At 43.0% G+C, this 21,801-nt stretch overlaps 3 protein-coding genes across 4 annotated transcripts; all 3 read right to left on the bottom strand.

The window, feature by feature from the left end:
- Positions 1-2,389: 2,389 nt before the first annotated feature.
- On the bottom strand, positions 2,390-8,508 carry LOC112885872 (protein BONZAI 3). Of its 2 annotated transcripts, XM_025951557.1 has the most exons (17): positions 8,254-8,508; positions 7,974-8,164; positions 6,633-6,680; positions 6,085-6,230; positions 5,959-6,007; positions 5,428-5,484; positions 5,121-5,291; positions 4,898-5,032; positions 4,720-4,781; positions 4,553-4,640; positions 4,347-4,458; positions 4,182-4,258; positions 3,978-4,112; positions 3,665-3,829; positions 3,485-3,598; positions 2,946-3,042; positions 2,390-2,780 (listed from the first exon to the last, which is right to left on the bottom strand). In XM_025951557.1, the coding sequence occupies exons 2-17, from the start codon at positions 8,148-8,150 to the stop codon at positions 2,638-2,640; spliced, it is 1,776 nt and encodes a 591-aa protein (XP_025807342.1). In that variant the 5' UTR covers positions 8,151-8,164; positions 8,254-8,508; the 3' UTR covers positions 2,390-2,637. The 2 variants fall into 2 exon arrangements, with proteins under 2 accessions (XP_025807342.1, XP_025807341.1); XM_025951556.1 differs by having other exon boundaries at positions 7,974-8,508.
- A 729-nt stretch (positions 8,509-9,237) lies between these two features.
- LOC112885960 (elongation factor 1-alpha) lies at positions 9,238-12,099 on the bottom strand. Its single transcript, XM_025951682.1, has 3 exons — positions 11,950-12,099; positions 10,942-11,426; positions 9,238-10,357 (listed from the first exon to the last, which is right to left on the bottom strand). Exons 2-3 carry the CDS (start codon positions 11,401-11,403, stop codon positions 9,476-9,478), a joined length of 1,344 nt encoding a protein of 447 aa, XP_025807467.1. The 5' UTR covers positions 11,404-11,426; positions 11,950-12,099; the 3' UTR covers positions 9,238-9,475.
- A 2,405-nt stretch (positions 12,100-14,504) lies between these two features.
- Positions 14,505-17,528, bottom strand: LOC112885958 (elongation factor 1-alpha). Its single transcript, XM_025951680.1, has 3 exons — positions 17,405-17,528; positions 16,397-16,881; positions 14,505-15,636 (listed from the first exon to the last, which is right to left on the bottom strand). Exons 2-3 carry the CDS (start codon positions 16,856-16,858, stop codon positions 14,755-14,757), a joined length of 1,344 nt encoding a protein of 447 aa, XP_025807465.1. The 5' UTR covers positions 16,859-16,881; positions 17,405-17,528; the 3' UTR covers positions 14,505-14,754.
- Positions 17,529-21,801: the final 4,273 nt, after the last annotated feature.

Consider the following 21,801-nt stretch of genomic DNA (forward strand, 5'->3'; position numbering starts at 1 on the left):
TAGACCAAATGAGCTGGAAACTGGTAACATCGTTTTTTAACTTCACCGGTTTTGAAACCCTCACAAAAGACCCTAGTTTAGTTATAAATCGTCTTAAATTTAACGGAGGACATGTAAAATAAGAATTTTTTTTCTTTCCAAAATGAAGATGCAATTTGTCAAAGTTCGCGTCCGGTTTGTTCTTCTAGTGTCCAAAAACGGCAACAGTAGCTTTGTTAACCATATGATGAATTCTTTTTACCAATCATGCTAGTATTATGGAAAGGGACAGATGAGCTGCGCTGAAACTTGACAATTTGAAGCTTCACACTTTCCCTCTCAAACCTCCTGTCCGCGAGCTGGCATGCCACTCTAAAAACGACGTGACTCTTATTCAGCAAGAAATTGCTAGATACACCAAACTTATGGAGCCAAATGATGGCACATGTGAGTCTGATGGTGAAAAATAAGTTACTGTCTAATAGTACTAGTGTATACAAATAGGTACTTTTGAACATGTGCAAAAGATAAATTTTGTTGATGTGTTTTCTAGAAATCTACCGTGGAATGTAATTTTCCATGCATAAATAATATGAAAACAGCAGTGGATCACTACCTAACAATGTCTGTACCCTCCTTTTTGTTATTATTAATTCAAATGTGAACTAGCTCAAGAAAAGTTTGGATTCTCTAGTTCTAGAGATGCATATTAATAATGCTAACACATCAAATGTTCTGGATAGGCTGGCAAGAATACTGGTGTAATGTTGAGCACCACCTTTTATAAGATTAGCTAGAGGGAATGATTTGTTTATAATGAGAAGGTGCGGTATAATCAATAGGGAATTTATAAAGATAGAAATGCTATTAATAAAGCTGAAGTGCCAATGAAGAAATGGGAGGCTTACGTTGAAATTAATAAATGGTGCCAAAGAAAAGGAAAGAAAAGGAAATAATACACATGGTGCACCTAGCAATCCCACATGATTGTGCCGTTGCTTTGGCATTCGTTAACAAAAGGGAAAGATAGTGATGTGTAATAGGATACGGGGAGTTCACCGTTGTCTCAAAATGATTCAGGGCACTACTAACCAAAAGGTACCCTCAGAGTCTGTCTGCTTAGACTTCCTAAACAACAATTTTGTTGGGACTCAACATACAATCCACTTCTCTTCATTGTTTTCACATACTCCAATTTGTTGTGCGAGCCCGTTTGGGCGTACTCCAATTTCTAAAACAAAAAAAAAAAATCATCCCGGAAAACGAGTCAACTCAAGGCAAGAAGTCTCGCAAGAAACAAAAAAAGAACTTGATCTATTCACCGCAAGTCCACAATAACAATGTTCGGCACTGTCACTTACGTAGACGTTGCAACTTGCATGTCCATCTCACGTTCACAGGAACGCTTTCCATGTTTGTTTCCTGCCCTCTAAATTTTAGACCCATCACATCAAAGAGAATCTTGTCATTTAGAAATATTAAATAAAGTCTAATTACAAAACTTTTTGCACAGATGGGTGCTAATTTGCGAGACAAATTTAATGAGCCTAATTAATCCATAATTTGCTACAGTGATGCTACAGTAATCATCCGCTAATCATGGACCAATATACCTCATTAGATTCGTCTCGCGAATTAGCACTGGGGTTCTGCAATTAGTTTTATAATTAGACTTTATTTAATACTTTTAAATAACAAGATTCTCTTTGATGTGATCCCTCTAAACTTTAGACTCCAGGAAACGAACACACCCTTAAACATCTATGGAGAATCTAACGAATCTGGCGCATTATTGCGCGATATCCGAGGCAGCACTAGAGATTTTTCTTTTCCTATAGTAAAATATTTGCGTTTCCTGCAAAATGTTTGCCATCTGAACAGGGCCTACGAAAACATTGACTTGGCAAGATGGAACGGTTTCAGACCTTCAGTCACGAAACGAGTGACTGAGAACGGTCAGCAGGCGCCCGGTAAGCAACCAAAGAAATTCCTGCCGAATTAAACTGAGACGGCCGGCGGCAGGGTGCCGCCTCCAGCGAATTCGAGCTGTGGAAGAGGACCAAAAAGATACGAGGGAACAGAGCTGCCAGGGGAGGGGGTGCGCGAGCATGTCGCGCCGCGCGCTTGCCCGGTGATTGTGAGCTCCAGGCTAACATGCCCACGAGCTCTAGGCTGGCCTCCAGGCTAACACGCACATGCCCCGTGCCTCCCCCGGCCAGCCGCTGGGGGCCATCATGGAGCATATAGCTGCGGTCAACTCATAACCACCACCAAAGACACCCTCCGTCCCTCCCCTTTTCTTTCTTTCTTTCTTTCTTTCTTTCTTTCTTTCTTTTTTTATCATCACCAGACAAGGGGTGCAAGGCCCCAGCTAATCTATTCCACTTGTAGCTTACGAAACCTCAAAACAAGGAGAGGAACATGAAAGCTGGGGATGATAAAGCTGGCGTGATACTTGGGACAGAATCAGTTAGTATCGCTGTTAGGAACTTACAGCGACGAGGAAAGCGGTAAATGGAATTCACCAGCATCTAATGCTGACAGAGGCCTTAAGCAGAGCAGAGATTGTATGAACAGGAGCACTACGCTACCACGGGGCATTCGCGGAATCTACACTTCTTCGGTTGAAGTACCAGCTCGTGCACAGAGCGCGGCGGGTCACTGCTGTGGAGGGCAGACGGGCGCTGAAGCGTGCCCCGGAAGCGCTTGCTGCTGCGGCTTGATCCCCCGGGTGCGCATGTACTGCAGGAACTGGCCGGGCAGCTCCTCCAGAAGAGATTGCACGACGGAGATCGGGCCACCTGCGCACAAGGACATCAAATCGGCAGGGACGAAATTGCATCAGCAACAGTAATATTCTCCTCGCGAAAAAAGAAGCATCCCTAATATTCTGTGGCTGTAACGTGGCAGCTGGAGTTGGTTGATGGTTACGAGAGCGAATGTGATGGGGGCAGATTGCTTCTGACCTTGGACTTCCCTCATGGGGACAAACTGGACGATGTCGCGTGTCGCGATCCTCCCGGTCGAGCTCTCCAGTCGCTTACTGTTGTCAGCATCCAGGATCTGCAGTGGAGGATTGTTAAGAAGACAGAAAAGAAGATCATAGAACAGTGAACTGCAATCCAACAGCATTTGTTATAGATCAGAAAAGAATAAAGTATACATCATACGTAGACAAACTTTCTGGCATATGCAGTGAAGGTGTGCCTATGATTCATCAACTGCATGGTACTACATTACAGGGGCCATTAAGAAAGTGCAGAGCCGTGCTGCGATGCACCGCCAGACTAAACCACTATACCCATATGGACAGAGACAACATGCAACAGCTCAGCTAGGAAAAAAGTAAACATCGTGAGGTGTTTGGGTCCTTTTGTCTATATAATGATTTCTCTTACAGCATAAAGTAAATGTGCATAGTGTTTGATCAGGGTGAAGATGACAGGGAAATATTCAGAATATTTTGTATTTGTCAATAATGGAGATTTCCGAAATTTTGCTCTACCTCCATTTGTTTGAAATCAGCATTACCAACGCCGACAATGAGAATCGACAATGGCAAGTCTGATGCCCTCACAATGCAATCTTTTGTTTCTTGAATATCAGTCAGAACCCCATCCTGCAAAAATGCTCAGGTAAATAACACTGACCAACAGAGGTCATGTGCAGAAATTTTATTGCATACCGTGATAATGAGCAGGACAAAATATTTGTTGTTTGAGTATTGAAGGGACTGGGTAGCAATTTCAGCAGCTTTGTTGATAACAGGCCCAAACATAGTTGGCCCAGCAAGGGAAACACTGTAAAGAGAAGAGGTGTATGCTGACATGATGCCTTCAACTCCAACAACCTGTGTTCATAAACAAAACCTTGACATCAGTGATGACCTGGAAATTATACACACTATACTATCACATATTCAAATGTTAATGCTAGTGATGTAACACAAAAAATGTTCAGCATAGTCAAAAGATATGCTCAGCAGACATGAACCTCACCTCACAGTCATTTGTAGCTGTATTCAAGTTAAAACAATGTGATACATGACCCTGTGTCTTTGCTCCAAAACCCCATGCAGGAAATCGCCTATCGGTGTCATAAAACTGCAGAACTTCGCCAACCCCCAGTATTGCCTAGTGTATGAACCAATTATCAAGCTTTTGTTGCCTTAAAAACATTTAGAAAATCAGAAAAATCCTAACCTGTTGGTACGAATTAGGTCTGCCAGAGGGGTCAATGTAGTGCAAGGACTGAGGTATACGGGGGTCACCATTTGAAGCTGGAAAGGAGAGAAAACCCACAGAACTTAAACAAAGGCAGAGCTACAAATATTATATGGACCACAAAAGCTGAAAAATCAAACTAACCAGTAAAATCTACAGCCACCATAAAATTGAGCTCAAATCCGCTGGATATATAGTCCAAGAAAGTATGCTGTACTTTTTCCTGCAACTTATCCACAAACAATTGTCCTTTCATCTGAAATCAGTTTAGACATATGATGATATGAAGAGAAGTTAGTTTTGAGTGACTCCTTTGTTTAGTGTATCACATCATATAGGAAAACTCAAACCTTTCTTTGTCCCTTGTGGCTGTAAAAATTTGCTCCAGACTTGGAAGTATATAGATTTTCAAGCTGAGTAATAGTTGTCTGGAAGGCCCTATTATCAGACAAAGCAAGGTTACTAAAGTTCTCCCAGTGGCAAAGGATAGAAAATACTTCAATGACTATTCACATACCCTATCAGTTCATGGTCACCACTGGAATCAAAATCAAAACACTCAACTAGCAGTGGGTTGTCCTGAAATATATAGCAGTTTAGCACAATAGATGGGGGGAAACTAGGTCAACATTGAATTATGCATGTCCTAATCAGTGCTAAGAGAAATATCTTCATATCAGTAAAATTGCACTTGCCTTGCTTCCATACTGCTGTGATGTTAAAGTGATTGGCCTCCAAACAGGGTTTAAGTTGTCAGTCACAACTTCTGTTTTGCAGATAGGAATGGGACCAGCAGTTTCTACCAGTTTCGATATTCTTAAGAAAGGGTCCTGTGTAATCAATATCAAGTAAGAATTTTGAGAATTGTGACTATTTATCAGGTTTTACATTACTGTAGTGAAGGAAGTTTATCCATACACTTTTGGAGAACACATCTTTGTTTTCCAAGTTCAGGCAATGCAGCGTCATCTCAATTGCCATTCTAGAGGAGTCACTTTCTTCAGCATATACTGTCAATGTTCCATGAAGACCATGTCCGCAATCACTTCGAAGCTTCAATGTCAGGCTATGGTTAAATTTTGTGACAATCTGTGAAAGGAAAACAAAGCATCAGACAAGGTATTCTTGTTTGACTTCTTAATTTGCAAAAGTTTGATGACTTTGTATAATTAATACAGAAAATGCTGCAACAAGCTATTCATGTTAGTTGCAATCTGATACAAACCTCTGATAAGTTGCAGCATGCTTCCCCCAGAAAATCTTGCTGAGACAAGTTCAACATCTGCATGGATCAACAAATGCGGATTTTGTAAGGTGCATAGAAATTAATGTCTCATGAATCTATAGTTCTGTTACAAAGTCATCCCTTTTTCAAGGAATTATGGTTTGGGCCTGAAATCATTTTCCCACTGGCACTTGACGAAACTTTTCATAACAAAATAATGGATCCAAGTGATTGAGGAAAGAGGAAACTATTCTAGGTTATTTTATAGTTGCTAAATTTTTCCACACACAAAATGTTCTGCCAGCTATTCATCCATCTTCTCTGAAGAAAATACTTACTGTATGCATGTAATATATAGAACATATGATTAGAAGATACACACTGGCATATATGGCCATGTGCAGAATATTATATTTAAATAAGAAAGAACTGTTGCCTGATTTAAACCCATATCCCATAAGTAATTAAGTTTTCAATTTGAGTAGAGCCAAAAGGTAAAATGATGAATTAAGGGGACGATAATACTTATACCTTCACTGGAGTGTGGTGGTACTTTGTGTCAACGTCATATATCCTGAATCTACAATGATTTGGGAAACAGTAGCAGTTAGTAAGAGCTTTCTGCAAGTAAAATCATTTAAATCATAAGAAACTTACATAAGTGGTTGCACAATCTCAAACTGGTAAGACATTGTAGCCTTAGTGATCCATGAGGGCTCCAGTGAATTTAAAATCACTTCAGTACGGCCAATCTCCTCTAGCTTTCCATTTATGTTAGTGTACACTACTAACATAGGATCACTCTAGAGCAAACATATAGCATATTAACTTCTGAAGAAAAAAGTACATTTACAAAGTAATCAAGCAGAATCAAGCTATGTGCATGCAGTTTCAATAATTATACACTGTAATAATTAAAGTTATGAGGGTTAGATGTAAAATAAGTGAAGGTTGTCTACTCCACTTGTCGGTAAAATCGTAAAAGACAAGCATACCAATATGGAATAAAAATTATAAAGAATTACCAACTTTTAGTATGATCGTTTTCCACAACACCTACAAAAGTCAGAGACAACCATCCAGGGCTGATGTATTTTATTTTTTTCAAGGTAATGTTATTAAACCTCTGGAGAACGAGCTGTACTACCAAGATGGAAGTAGGACTATTGAGATTAAAGAATTTCAAAAAAAATGCTATTTTGCACCTTTGAAAACGCGTCCATATTCCGTAACTTCGTTGCCGAAAATGACAGCTGTAAATAAATGAAGAAAACAGCGTATCAGAACAGATCGTGATATTGCCACCCACAATCAACTTGCGAACATGTTTAGTAGGCTGTGACATGTAGACTGAAAAGCTGCATCATTAGTTAGCACACCACCCTTCAAACTATAGCCATTCAGTTCCTATATTCAACTATCATGGTGCATGCACTTGCGACTAGGGTTGTGGTAACAAGATCCGAGTGATGAGTATAGAATTAAGAAAAGCAATTCATGAACCCAAACATCTTCTTATGAGCTGCAGATAGTAAATTTATTATATAGTTTGAAGTGTTTTAAATTTTATCAGAGAAATAGAAATCCTACAAAAATAAAATATTGACTAACTACTTATTAAATTATAGGAAGCAAGGTCATATTAAATTATAGGAAGCAAGGTCACCAGGTCGACGTCAAAAGAAAAGCTATTAGTACCGAACAGTCCCTGCACAGGTCCCATGGTTTTGTTATAAAGCAAAAGATTTCCTTCCCCCACCCACTCCAACTTAAAATGTATTTGACCTTTCCTAATCCCTTTCAGGACAATGCATCCGGTATGAAAGGTACCATACAGAAGTTTTCTGACACAATGCTACGATACGCAATCAACATTTGAGAAAAAATGTATTATAATATGGTCTAGTTCGTGCACGAGAATGGGGCTGATGAGTGATGAACAAATTACAAATCACATGCAATTCTGTATGATGATGTAGCGATTCATAAGAGAAACATATAAGCATGCATGCAAAATCTCCCAACAGAAAGGAACACAAAATCGATCGAGGTATGCAACTGAGAACCAGAAAAGTTTTCCGTGTTCTCAAAAACAGAAGGGGGCAACTGGAATCGGCGGCATTATATTGGCACACAAAAAGTTTGGCCCGCTTGACTCCGAGCGATTTCCGTGAACGGAGTGTACTTCCCAAAACGAAGCACCAAAACCTACAGTGCCGCCTCAGTAAGCGAAAACCCCAAACACCACTTCAAGCGCAAGCACTTCAGGAAGGTGGCACATCAAAATTTTAATCAGCGCATTTGCGAAGTAGCTCAGTGTAGTACATTTCGAAAATCACGATGACATTTCAGCCGAGAATCCTGATTCCAATTCCTATCCCGCCTAACCGGTTCGAAACTACTCAGTAGGCACACCCACCAAACACAGCAACAAAACCCCAATTCCTCCCAAACCCAAAACCGCAACCGCCCCCACCCCGCTCCCAATTCAGCCATCGGGGAACAGATTCATGGCCGTCGAAGGGCCGGCCGCGTGCTTCCCTTACCTCGACGGGCGTGTAGAGGCCGCGGAGGCCGCGCGCCTCGAAGAAGTGGTCGACGGCGTCGTTGGGCCCGCCCTGCTGCGCCGCCGCCGCGCCCCCGTGGCTCCGCCCGCCGCCGCCCCCGCCGACGGCCTCCATGCCGCCGCGGACGTCGCCGGCCACGGAGAAGCACCCACCCATCCCCCGACCTCGCTCTGTCCGCCTTCCCTCCCGAACGTTAGAAAAATTGAGGCGATGGCTACCAACTGAAACTTCGAAATCGATGGACCGAAATTGAAGAGACCAGGAGCAAATGCCTTGACGCTTGACCTTCGCCCTGCCGCGGCCCGATATTTATACCGGGAGGGAGGCCTCCAGGCACCAGCAGCAGAGGTCGCCTGGAAATCGGTGGAGAGGGGGTGCTCCTTCCGTATCCCTTCCGATGAAGATCCTTGCCTTTTATCCACTAATGAAAAAAACTTGTTGCTACGCGTCTCTGCGTTGATTGACTGCCAAAAATAGGAAGGCGAGTTGATTTCGGAAGGAACCAAGAAGGCTCGCCCTCAGCCGGCTAGCATGCGAGTGGGTGGGTGTGCAGTTGTACCCGGCACGTAAGTGGGGACACGGCGGGCGGTCTCCAAAATTAACCGGCGACGTAGCGGCCCCCTCGCACCAATCTATGTTACCAGGACAACCAATCGAGACCAAGTTTTTGGCTTGGTATCGGTAGTCACACTCTGGTTTGCTGCTCATTGCTAGGTTTGTTCGCGGCATAAGCCGTAGCATATCGAGGAAGCGCAGGCGCGCAGCGGCGTTGGCCAGCAAGCACGGGGGACTAGACCACGGGCTGCGCACGCGGAGAGAGCAACGCGCGAGCGCCCGTCGTGCATTCGGGCCCGCCCACCCACAGGCCATGGACAGTTCGAGACTGGAAAGGGGTCGTTGTCGCACCGCGTCGTGCGCGGTCAGAATCTCTCAACAACGCCGTGATGATCTTCTGGGCTGGGTGGGGGTTACTTTCCGCGCCAGATGGTCATCAATACCACGCCGGCACGCCGCCATAATCAACATTTGGGCAACGTGAGCCAAAACTGAACAAGGCAGACGACGCTTCCCAAACCACGATCCAAAACTGCCGCGGCCCGATATTCCAAATCGGAATCAAAAGAGCAAACACTAGTAAGAAAACTATACTTTCGGTTCCAGGAAGGCTTCAGAAACCACAGCCACAACCCAAATGCAAATCAGAAGAGCGAACAATAAAAAAGAAAACACGAAACCAAATGCATAAAGATAAACAAGACGACTCCTGACAATACGTTTAACGACGCCCAAAAGGGCACACCATAAGTCTTAGAGCATTCCAAGTTTCGCCAAAGCTGAAATAACAACACAGTACCTAGAATACAAATGGCACAGCGCCAGCAGACCTTAAAAGTTCACACGGTATAACAGCAATGACCGCAGACAAAACTTATGGGATAATGAAAAGGTATCTAGGTATCGCAAAAGCAAAACCAGGCACATCATTTCTTCTTGGCAGCAGCCTTGGTCACCTTGGCACCGGTCGGGTCCTTCTTCTCCACGCTCTTGATGACTCCAACAGCAACCGTTTGCCTCATGTCACGGACAGCAAAACGACCAAGAGGAGGGTACTCGGAGAAGGTCTCCACCACCATGGGCTTGGTGGGAACCATCTTAACCATACCAGCATCACCGTTCTTGAGGAACTTGGGCTCCTTCTCAAGCTCCTTACCAGATCGCCTGTCGATCTTGGTAACGAGCTCAGCAAACTTGACGGCGATGTGGGAGGTGTGGCAGTCCAGCACTGGGGCGTAGCCGTTGCCGATCTGTCCAGGGTGGTTCATGATGATGACCTGGGAGGTGAAGCTCGCAGCCTCCTTGGCAGGGTCATCCTTGGAGTTGGAGGCCACATACCCACGCTTCAGATCCTTCACGGCAACGTTCTTCACGTTGAAGCCAACATTGTCACCAGGAAGGGCCTCCTGGAGAGCCTCGTGGTGCATCTCGACGGACTTCACCTCAGTAGTCAGGCCGCTGGGACCAAAGGTAACAACCATACCAGGCTTGATGATACCGGTCTCAACACGGCCAACGGGGACAGTTCCAATACCACCAATCTTGTACACATCCTGAAGGGGGAGACGCAGGGGCTTGTCCGAAGGCCTCTTGGGCTCGTTGATCTGGTCAAGAGCCTCAAGCAGGGTTGGGCCCTTGTACCAGTCAAGGTTGGTGGACCTCTCAATCATGTTGTCACCCTCAAAACCAGAGATGGGGACGAAGGCGATCTTGTCAGGGTTGTAGCCGACCTTCTTCAGGTAGGAGGAGACTTCCTTAACAATCTCATCATAACGGGCCTTGGAGTACTTGGGAGTGGTGGCATCCATCTATAACAGAATACCAACATAGGATAATTATTAGCTTAATAGAAGTGATTGAATGAAGAGCAAGCAAACATTACATATGCAAGAACATCATAACAATCAAAGTTCACTGGTATATTGCATCTCAACAGTAAGAACCAAACATATATAGGTAGATTATAATACATCACATGCAAATCCAAGTTAGCTAGTGCAGGTAGTAACTAATCAAGTACAAAATAGAGACCTCACAAGGTATGTTGCGCATCTTATTATTAAATCATAACAAGGCACAATAATACCAATCATATGAAGACATATAAATGACGCAACACTTGTTTGCATTCTGTGTGCAATACAAGTGTTCACAAAACTTCAGAACATTACCCATAACTTTTGAATGAGAAATGCACTATACATACAAATATCAAACATCAATTTGTAGGATGGTTTAGAAATATAAGCACTTAATGCACTGTCATATTTAATACCCAACTCAGATAATAAGATACAATACTAGCATTGTTATTGGAACGTACAGAGTGCAATTCAGTGCAAATGAATAAAGATGGGCATTTCATATCAGGAAGCAGAATTGGAATTTATACCTTGTTGCAGCAGCAGATCATCTGCTTCACTCCAAGAGTGAAAGCAAGGAGAGCATGCTCACGGGTCTGGCCATCCTTGGAGATACCAGCCTCAAAACCACCCGTGGTGGAGTCAATGATAAGGACAGCACAGTCAGCCTGGGAGGTACCCGTGATCATGTTCTTGATGAAGTCACGGTGTCCAGGGGCATCAATGACAGTGCAGTAGTACTTGGTGGTCTCGAACTTCCACAGGGCGATATCAATGGTGATACCTCTCTCACGCTCGGCCTTGAGCTTGTCAAGCACCCACGCGTACTTGAAGGACCTCTTGTTCATCTCAGCGGCCTCCTTCTCGAACCTCTCGATCACACGCTTGTCGATGCCTCCAAGCTTGTAGATCAGGTGGCCGGTGGTGGTCGACTTGCCGGAGTCGACGTGGCCAATGACCACGATGTTGATGTGGGACTTCTCCTTACCCATGGCTGCGTGCGAAGCTTAAACCGCTGCACCAGATGAATCGGTTGTTAGAAATACTAAACAGAGAGAACGAGCAAGTATCAGCACCGAATCTGAAAGGCAGTATAATATAATAAACACTTGAAGGCAGCAGACAAAACAATTTCACAGACCAGATCCGAAACTAGATCAAACAAGGACGATGCAACTACATAAACATCAACTGCACAGCCGGATACACAGCAGCAACCTCCTAAATAAAGGAATTACAGCAACCCTACACTCTAAACATCCGATCCACAAGTGTAGTTAACAAATCAACCTACAGTATCTACGTAACTATCCGGATCCAGATGAAATCCAACCATAAGAATCAAATCCTCGAATCATCCGAGCACGCAAAACCCACAAACCCTACGGAATCGGAGATGCGAGTACCAACAACCCAGTCACCACCAGACCGCCAAATCGCCACAAGCGCAAGGAGGCGACACAAGATAACATCGATCCCGTTCGCGACAGCATCGGGTAGCACAGATCAAGCGAGGAGGGGCCAAGAAGGAACGGCACCTGAGGAAGAGAAGGAGGCTGCGGCGGGAGGAGGAGGCGCAGGTGACGGCGCCCCTCGCGTCGCTGCTCGTGCTCTCCCGGTTTGCGGCGGCTGCGTCTGGGGATTGGGTGGGGGACGGGATGGAGCTAGGTTTTAAGGAAGTGCGCTAGGGCACCGGAATGGGCTATTGGGCCAGAAAGTCATCCGATGGGGCAAAAATGAGCAAACACAGCACTGCTCGAATTTCCTTTTCTTCTTTTAAAAAATTAGTACATAATTGCCCGTCCCTAAAAAATACAACTCTCGGTTCTAAAAGAGTCAAACAATTTTAAATTTTATCAAACTAACATTTATGTCTCCAAATAGAATTAGTATAAATTATATTATATAATTAATCTAATGATACTTATTTTTTAACATAAATATTAATATTATTTTGTATAAATTTGGTCAACTTCAAATTTTTTTGACTCCTCGAGGAGTGGGAGTTTCAATCTTTTAGGACAAAGAAAGTATATTCTTTTACCTAGAGAACGAGATGATATAGTGCGTGCTCATGGCTTCTCATAATCTCATTATTATTTGGTGATATCCAACACATTAAACGTACACTGCAAACTCAATTATTGATGAGCATGATGACTTTTTTCTCTTATCCCTGGTTCGTACTCTCATGCTCCAGCATCAATTGGAGTTGGACGGGCAACAAGATGTGAGGGAGAATCTCTGTTCTTCGGGAAATAAAGATTGAGAGGAAAAACATCTTGGCTCGGCCAAGGCTGGCCATTGTGTTTGTTTGTTTGTTTTAGTTGAGGATTTGAGGCCACCTGCCTCTGATGGAGACAAAGCTGGATACATCTACAATTGCATTGTCTACCTGATGATGATGGAGTTAAGATAGAGTTGAACCATTGCGTTGCAAAGCTGCAAGTATGATCCATCATCAACCTTTGGTTTGCAATAAGATAAGAATGTAATGACACAATTTAAGAAGTCATTATATGGTTCTCTATATCCTCTCCCATCAAAATGAATCAGTTCTATATATCAGTAGCTCTGTGAAGCTGCTAGTATAGCATTTGAGGATATTCAAACACTCGACCCAAATTGCAGTCTGAGTGCTACTAGGATAGTGATATAATACAGGGAAAAAGTAATAATCTCCTAACATTCTCTTTTGTTAGGCAGCTTCTTCAGTTTACCATGTTTGCATATGCTTGGTCTCTAAGTGGAAATACAATCATAAGTTATTTGGGATAAAGCGGATTTTTACTATGAAGAGTTGAAGACAATCTAAACAGTACCTTCTTGGTAGTGAGATGTATGTAGGGAGAAGATTTTTTATTGTCAAAATAAATGATTATTTTGGACCGGGGAGATGAGCTGTAGGATTGGATGTAGGGCACAAATCCTCAACTCCTTTTTTATGCCAATATAAAAGGCATGTCTTTTCTTGCCCAACATGAATTCGTTTTTTAGAAGAATGCTAGATAATTTGTTGGGTTTAATTGGGTATCTTGAAACTTGACCCATCAACAGTATGCTCGTGTTCATTGCCTCCAGGAGTGAGAGGAACTCAGAGTCTTTTCCAATTTACTCGTTTTCAGATGGGATTGAAAGAAATGCCAGTTAAGTGGTTGTACGATTACCTTGCACATGTATATTTCAATTTTTTTTAGCATTTTGTCATTGCATAAGGACATGATTCAGACTACCTTCTACATGGATTCTTTTGTTCTATTTAGAAATGATACACTTGCATCTGTGTTTAGGATGTTATCAGGATTGAAGGAACATTTAAGTATAGCACGAGTTAAATCTAGGCAGATCCTTACATGCTTATCTTACATAATTTTCTAATGTTCAATTTATTCTAATTTTTCAGTATAGTTTGGATCCACCGTAACTTCAGCTCCATTACATCTTGTGCATGGAAAATGTTTGATATATGGACTAAGACTACTTCCACTATCTGCATCACCTAAACTATATTTATATATGATTCTGCTTGAGCTACTGATGGAATGGACCAAAGAAAATAGGATCAGGGAGCAATACTCTCAGGACTCCGTCGCAGCCTCACAGGGGCCGGTAAAGCCTTCCAATTCAAAATATTTTTCTTATGCGTTTAGTGAAGCTATAAAGGTTCCTTGCTGTAATTTTGTTTATTTTATCACTGGGAATTTAATCATTAGCTGAATTGTGTCAGATGTTTAGGTTGTGTTTGGTTTGAATGATGAGCTTGGAGGGAGTAGTGTCATCCCGATTTTCAGCGTAACTTGGCTAGAAACAGATCATGCAGGGATTGGCGGCCCCCAAAAAAGTTGTAACCTGCGTTACATTGCATACTCATTTCTCTCGATTGTGAAAATCACCAGCTAGTTCGATGAAAAATGCAGGCACAGACCGATATATTTATCCCATATCGGTATTACTAAAGTACCAGGGAAGAAATAGCCATATCAGTATTACTCTTCTCAAGTACCAGGTAAGAAATGCAAGACGAGCATAGATGATGTATTTCAACCTCTGAACAAATTACCAATCAAATTCAATCACCAGACCAGAGAAAGAGAAAACTTAAAAGATACCCAAGCACTTGCATTCAACAAACATCGAAAGGAGCACAAATCAGTCTCAGGTAATTGAAGTTTTGCCGAATCCAAAACATTAAAACCGTATGTTTCCGACGCACAGACTGAGGGCACATTGCCAGCTGATAATAATACTTCACGAGATAACAGCAATGACCATGGACAAAACTTAAGCGATAATAAAGCATCTAGGTATGCCAAATGCAGACGCAGGATCAACCACCGAACACATCATTTCTTCTTGGCTGCAGCCTTGGTCACCTTGGCACCGGTCGGGTCCTTCTTCTCCACGCTCTTGATGACTCCAACAGCAACCGTTTGCCTCATGTCACGGACAGCGAAACGACCAAGAGGAGGGTACTCGGAGAAGGTCTCCACCACCATGGGCTTGGTGGGAACCATCTTAACCATACCAGCATCACCGTTCTTGAGGAACTTGGGCTCCTTCTCAAGCTCCTTACCAGATCGCCTGTCGATCTTGGTAACGAGCTCAGCAAACTTGACAGCGATGTGGGAGGTGTGGCAGTCCAGCACTGGGGCGTAGCCGTTGCCGATCTGTCCAGGGTGGTTCATGATGATGACCTGGGAGGTGAAGCTCGCAGCCTCCTTGGCAGGGTCATCCTTGGAGTTGGAGGCCACATACCCACGCTTCAGATCCTTCACGGCAACGTTCTTCACGTTGAAGCCAACATTGTCACCAGGAAGGGCCTCCTGGAGAGCCTCGTGGTGCATCTCGACGGACTTCACCTCAGTAGTCAGGCCGCTGGGACCAAAGGTAACAACCATACCAGGCTTGATGATACCGGTCTCAACACGGCCAACGGGGACAGTTCCAATACCACCAATCTTGTACACATCCTGAAGGGGGAGACGCAGGGGCTTGTCCGAAGGCCTCTTGGGCTCGTTGATCTGGTCAAGAGCCTCAAGCAGGGTTGGGCCCTTGTACCAGTCAAGGTTGGTGGACCTCTCAATCATGTTGTCACCCTCAAAACCAGAGATGGGGACGAAGGCGATCTTGTCAGGGTTGTAGCCGACCTTCTTCAGGTAGGAGGAGACTTCCTTAACAATCTCATCATAACGGGCCTTGGAGTACTTGGGAGTGGTGGCATCCATCTACAAACAAAATAGCAACATAACATGTATTAGCTTAATGTAAGAGATCGCATGAACAGCAAGGAAACAGTACATACACGAGAACATCACATTAATCAAAAGTAACTAGTACACTGCACTTCTTTAGGAAATAAAGTAGTTTGAAGTGGCATCTCAACAGTAACAACCAATTATACATAGGTAGATCATCATGTATCACGTGCGTATCCAAGTTAGCAACTGCAGGCTGTGAGCCTGTAACAAGTATCAAATATAAAGCAAGTACAAATAAAGACCTCATCAGGTATGTCACACATCCCATTACTAAAATGCAGCACATTAAGTAATAAGATCAATCTTATGAGACAGTTAAATAATGCAACACTTGTCTTTGAATTCTGCATGCATTACAAGTATTATAGTAACTTCAGCACATTACTCAAAACAGTTGAACAAGAAACTTATACCAAAATTACAAAAAAAAAAACATCTCCCTGCACATATATCAGAAAATGGAATTCAATGTCGATGAACTGCTATGATTCATAAATATGTAGGAAACAGATGGTTAATCAGTAGAAGCATTGGCACTTATCACATACTATTATGCTTTCAGAATACAACTCACATACTACTTACTATACTAGCATTGTCATAGAAACATAATTGAGTATCCTCACCACACAGAATGCAAGACAAATAAAGCTGGACTGCAGAAATGTATATTTAAGAGCATCTCAGATAACGAACAAGAGTAAGACAGGAATTTCTGGGATTATACCTTGTTGCAGCAGCAGATCATCTGCTTCACTCCAAGAGTGAAAGCAAGGAGAGCATGCTCACGGGTCTGGCCATCCTTGGAGATACCAGCCTCAAAACCACCAGTGGTGGAGTCAATGATAAGGACAGCACAGTCAGCCTGGGAGGTACCCGTGATCATGTTCTTGATGAAGTCACGGTGACCAGGGGCATCAATGACCGTGCAGTAGTACTTGGTGGTCTCGAACTTCCACAGGGCGATATCAATGGTGATACCCCTCTCACGCTCGGCCTTGAGCTTGTCAAGCACCCACGCGTACTTGAAGGACCTCTTGTTCATCTCAGCGGCCTCCTTCTCGAACCTCTCGATCACACGCTTGTCGATGCCTCCAAGCTTGTAGATCAGGTGGCCGGTGGTGGTCGACTTGCCGGAGTCGACGTGGCCAATGACCACGATGTTGATGTGGGACTTCTCCTTACCCATGGCTGCGTGCGAAGCTTAAACCGCTGCACCAGATGAATCGGTTGTTAGAAATACTAAACAGAGAGAACGAGCAAGTATCAGCACCGAATCTGAAAGGCAGTATAATATAATAAACACTTGAAGGCAGCAGACAAAACAATTTCACAGACCAGATCCGAAACTAGATCAAACAAGGACGTTGCAACTACATAAACATCAACTGCACAGCCGGATACACAGCAGCAACCTCCTAAATAAAGGAATTACAGCAACCCTACACTCTAAACATCCGATCCACAAGTATAGTTAACAAATCAACCTAAAGTATCTACGTAACTATCCGGATCCAGATGAAATCCAACCATAAGAATCAAATCCTCGAATCATCCGAGCACGCAAAACCCACAAACCCTACGGAATCGGAGATGCGAGTACCAACAACCCAGTCACCACCAGACCGCCAAATCGCCACAAGCGCAAGGAGGCGACACAAGATAACATCGATCCCGTTCGCGACAGCATCGGGTAGCACAGATCAAGCGAGGAGGGGCCAAGAAGGAACGGCACCTGAGGAAGAGAAGGAGGCTGCGGCGGGAGGAGGAGGCGCAGGTGACGGCGCCCCTCGCGTCGCTGCTCGTGCTCTCCTGGTTTGCGGCGGCTGCGTCTGGGGATTGGGTGGGGGACGGAATGGAGCTAGGTTTTAAGGAAGTGCACTAGGGCACCGGAATGGGCTATTGGGCCAGAAAGTCATCCGATGGGCCAAAAATGAGCAAACACAGCACACTGCTCGAATTTCCTTATCTTTCTTTTTTTTCGAAAATAATACATATGTTCTTTCGCTCAAAGAGACGAGGAATATGGTCCATATTTTACATCAGTTATAACTAAACTACTCGTACAGGAGTAGAACTAGTCGGAACGTAAAGAAATTATCTTAATAGTACTCGGATAGGACTTGTGAGCTCGTATTTGGCTAGGACTTCCATATAATTCTATCCCCAAGACTATACGAGGGACCCATTTTCTAGGGCTTCACCTTTTATTAAAACGGCTCCCGCTGTGGCTCCTTTGGTGGAGCAGTTCTATGGTGGAGCTGGAGTCGTTTTTAAAAAATATTTGGTAAAATAGCTTCAAGAGCTCTTTAATACTTGAGAAGGGAAGAAAAGCTGGTGAAGCTATTTTTTTAGCTCCATGTCTATGCTGCAAAGCTGTCTTAGGGCTTGATGTGGGGCTTCTTAAGTGAAGCCGTTTTATTTTTACCCGTTTCGTAGGGCTTCACCGGTAGCCGATGGAGAAACCGGTGAAGAAGCCCTACCAAACGAGGCCGACTGTGCGCGCACATGGCTTTTTATAATTTTATTATTATTTGTTGATATCCAGCATATTGAATGTACACTGCAAACTCGGTTATTTCCCATGATGGATTGATGAAAAATAGTGAAATAAAAGAAAACTAAATATCAAAACTAAATAAAAAACATGAGAAACATTAACTAAATAAAAAATAGTGAAATAAGAAACAAAGGAATGAATATCAGATAGGAAAATAAGGGACAAACCTTAGGAAAACATAAAAAAAGAAACATTAAGAGTTACTATATTTATAGCATTCATTGACTTAATCCATAGAAAAAATAGAGAATAATGGAGGAAAATATTAGAAGAAATAAAACATAAACAACATAGAAAATGAAATGAAAAAGAAATATCTACCGAGCATTGGAAATAAACAGTAAAAAGTGGATAGGAAGGAAATCAATACAAAAGAGAAAAAACAAAGAAAAGGAAACAGAGAAAGACACAAAGGTGCCCCTTTGCATGCCATGCAGGTGCTTGCTCAAACAGCTTTGCATGCGGTTATATGCAACTAGATCTGCATTCCTAGCATGATAACAGCACCGGCCTAGGGAGTCAGGAAATCACACAGCACCGCAGTCCTAGCAAGCCCACTAGCGTGCGACAAATCAATACATTAGGCTGTTAGATATTTACTTGGTTGATTGACTATTGGACCGTGCGCGCGTCCTTTAGATGATGGATCGCGATTTTGTAGCATAGACGATATATAGTCGTGGTGCTTCGACACAGCCACACAAGAATTCCTCGCCTTCGTCCTTCGACAAGGCCACACATGACCGGCAGGGCATACCACGATCGCTGCCAGCGCTGGTGCAAAAAAAGGGGTATGACGGTCCCACCTTTTTTATCAAGAGGAAGCCACCGGTTTTCTGGTCGAGAAAACCTTCGAACCCTGGTCGCGCCAATGAGAAGGATCTTTTTAACCCTAGCCTAAAATTTGCTCCCATGAGAAGTCGAACTCAGGACCTAACAAGTACTACTGCAACCATCTAACCAAGTCACGTTCGCAGCGCTGACACCACGAACGTGAGTTTCAAGTTGCTGATTGCCGTCGTCGCCATTTCCGCGTATCGCCGAATATGTAATTCTGCCCCTATGGCTGGGGCCATCCCTTATTGCTCTCAATCTCTTGTCTAATTTCTAGTTTCTCAATTAGAGTGGAAGCCGGTACGAAAGTACATCCATGGATGCCTAGCCTTTGGTTCAATTAACCCCTATACCATCATATTTTGTATCAGTTTGACTAAAAGCAAATTCTCTCAATTTTTTAGTACGAAGGTTTCGTCTTTTTTCTCTTTAGCATCACTGCTTATGATACTTCATAGTATTACTATTAAGTTATATAATAAATTCAAATATATTTTAGGTATTTTTTTTCTAAATATAGGGCCACATTTTGCATTTCGCACTAGGAGCCTGATTGGTTGGGTTCCAAAATTTGCCCTACCAAATCATGGGCATGTCAAAATATAGGTATGCCAGATTTATTTGCCAAAATATGGGCAAGATTAGCAATTGGTTGGGTACCAAAATGTGATGGCCAAAATTTTAACCATCGATTGGCTTATGCCAAAATACAAGTATGACAAGAGGGAAGAATTGGCACAAACTGAGTCATGCCAATTTTTTGGAAGTTAACTAAACAAATGCTAAAATTTATGGATTTGCTTATATTTTGGTGGGGCACGTTTTCGCACTCAACCAATCAGGCCCTAGGGCATAAAAACTTTGGTACGGCCCTGTCCGAGGGCCCATATGTGAAACCCATTTGAGGCCCATAGTGGAGTCAACCACCACGGTCGTCCATCGGTGCTGACCGAAAGCACTCTCCGAGGCCGGCCTCCTCGCCACCGCGGCCTCCGTCGCCACTCCTTGTCAAACTTGCTGCCCTCAACTGCTGTACACTTGTGCTACTGCATCTTGATTCAGCTGCCGCTGATTCGCTGGTAAATTTCTGATCATTTGTTTCTTCCGAGACCTTAATTTCATGCCTAGTTGCGAGTTAAGATACCCTTACTGGAGCAGAGTAGATCTGTCAGGTTTGGTGTTATTAGAGTGGTCTTTATTCACGGTTCAAGTTCACCCCCTTCGTTTCTTCTTGAAATGGCTCCAAAGTTTGCAGTTCAAGTTCGTTACCATCGACCCATTCAGAAAAACAAAGCCAGCTTGTACTCAGTTGTTTGCAATTGAGAGTTCGAAGGAATTTGAATAGGTTCAATTTGTATGATCCATTCATCAGTAATGTTGAATCTTGTCACCATGCATCTTTGACGAGTTATCGGAACTCAACTGATTTATGTAGTACACCAGTACACCACTGCATTTAGCCTGTGTTGACTATTGACAGTGCAGCACTTGGTCCTGCCACCATGGAATGCTGTGTGGCATAAGCTGTATTTTTTCATTGCAAGAGCGGTGAGTTAATAGCTTGTGGGGCCATATCTATGTGCAGCTAGCCGTTGCGGTGGGCGGGCCTGTTTGGCAGGGCTTATTCTAGCTTCGGCTTCATCTGTTTTGCACAAATCGAGGTATTATAGCGTGATGCCGTTTTGTAATTCCGGACTAAAATGAACTGAAGCCAGTTTTTTTGGCTTCACTGTCCTTGGCTTCACCAGTGAAGCTATTTTAGGAGAAGCCCTCCCGAACGGCCCCGTAGATGATCCTTGCCATTCTCGGTAACTAGAACAACAACAAGGCGGGTGAAGGTAGGCAATGAGTTTCAGTAGTGGAATATGGGATGGGAATACTGATTTTAAGTTGATCTCCTTGCAATTGTGGTCTTTTAGCAATCAATTGTTGCATTGTGATAAGTCATGCCTACATTGATTTCTTCGGTCACTTGTGTTAGAGGGGAAATGTTAGGATGTTGTGACATATGTTGGTTGGTGTTGTGCATTGTGATAATGTTAAGAGCATTCTCCATTCTTAGGCATAGATCTTTTTAAATAAAATGAGCATTAAATTATACTGTTTTAGATCTTCAGTTTTGACCTAGGATCATATGTTGTAAATTAAGCATCATACTTTTATTAGGTTGGAAGCTTAAAATCTGTAATCATAAAAGTTTGCTATTTAGTAGTCAACACAGAGAAATTATTAGTGAACCAGTGTTTTCCTGTTTGTTTACTGTGCAATTTGAGATTGGGCCTCACTTAGCATTTTAGCATGAGTTATGAGCGTATTGATTCTGAAGGTACATTGTTTAACTTCATTTACGGGTCCACCAAATAACTTTATTGATGCCTTTCATTGAATACTTGATCTCATGCAGATGCAGTTACATTTGCTCCTTTTATTTTTGATAGTACAAATATAATCTTTCTTACCAGGGAACAGGGCTCTTTTAAGTGGGGCTCGTGGACTACAAGGAATGAGATCATGTTAGTTTACTTATTTATTTTGTAATTTATAAGTTCAGCTCAACTGTTGATGCTTGAAATGGGATCACGTATTTTTGAAGCTCCCATAGGCTTATAATTCATTTATCATGCCACACAATGTAATATATTTTATATTGTTTGAAATCGTTCCAATCGTACATGGATTATAAAACTAATTGAATGCTTATGTTCTAGCGGTCATATAACAACTTTGACTGTGGTCAA

The sequence above is a fragment of the Panicum hallii genome, chromosome 3 (assembly GCF_002211085.1).
Source record: "Panicum hallii strain FIL2 chromosome 3, PHallii_v3.1, whole genome shotgun sequence".
Taxonomy (NCBI): Eukaryota; Viridiplantae; Streptophyta; class Magnoliopsida; order Poales; family Poaceae; genus Panicum; species Panicum hallii.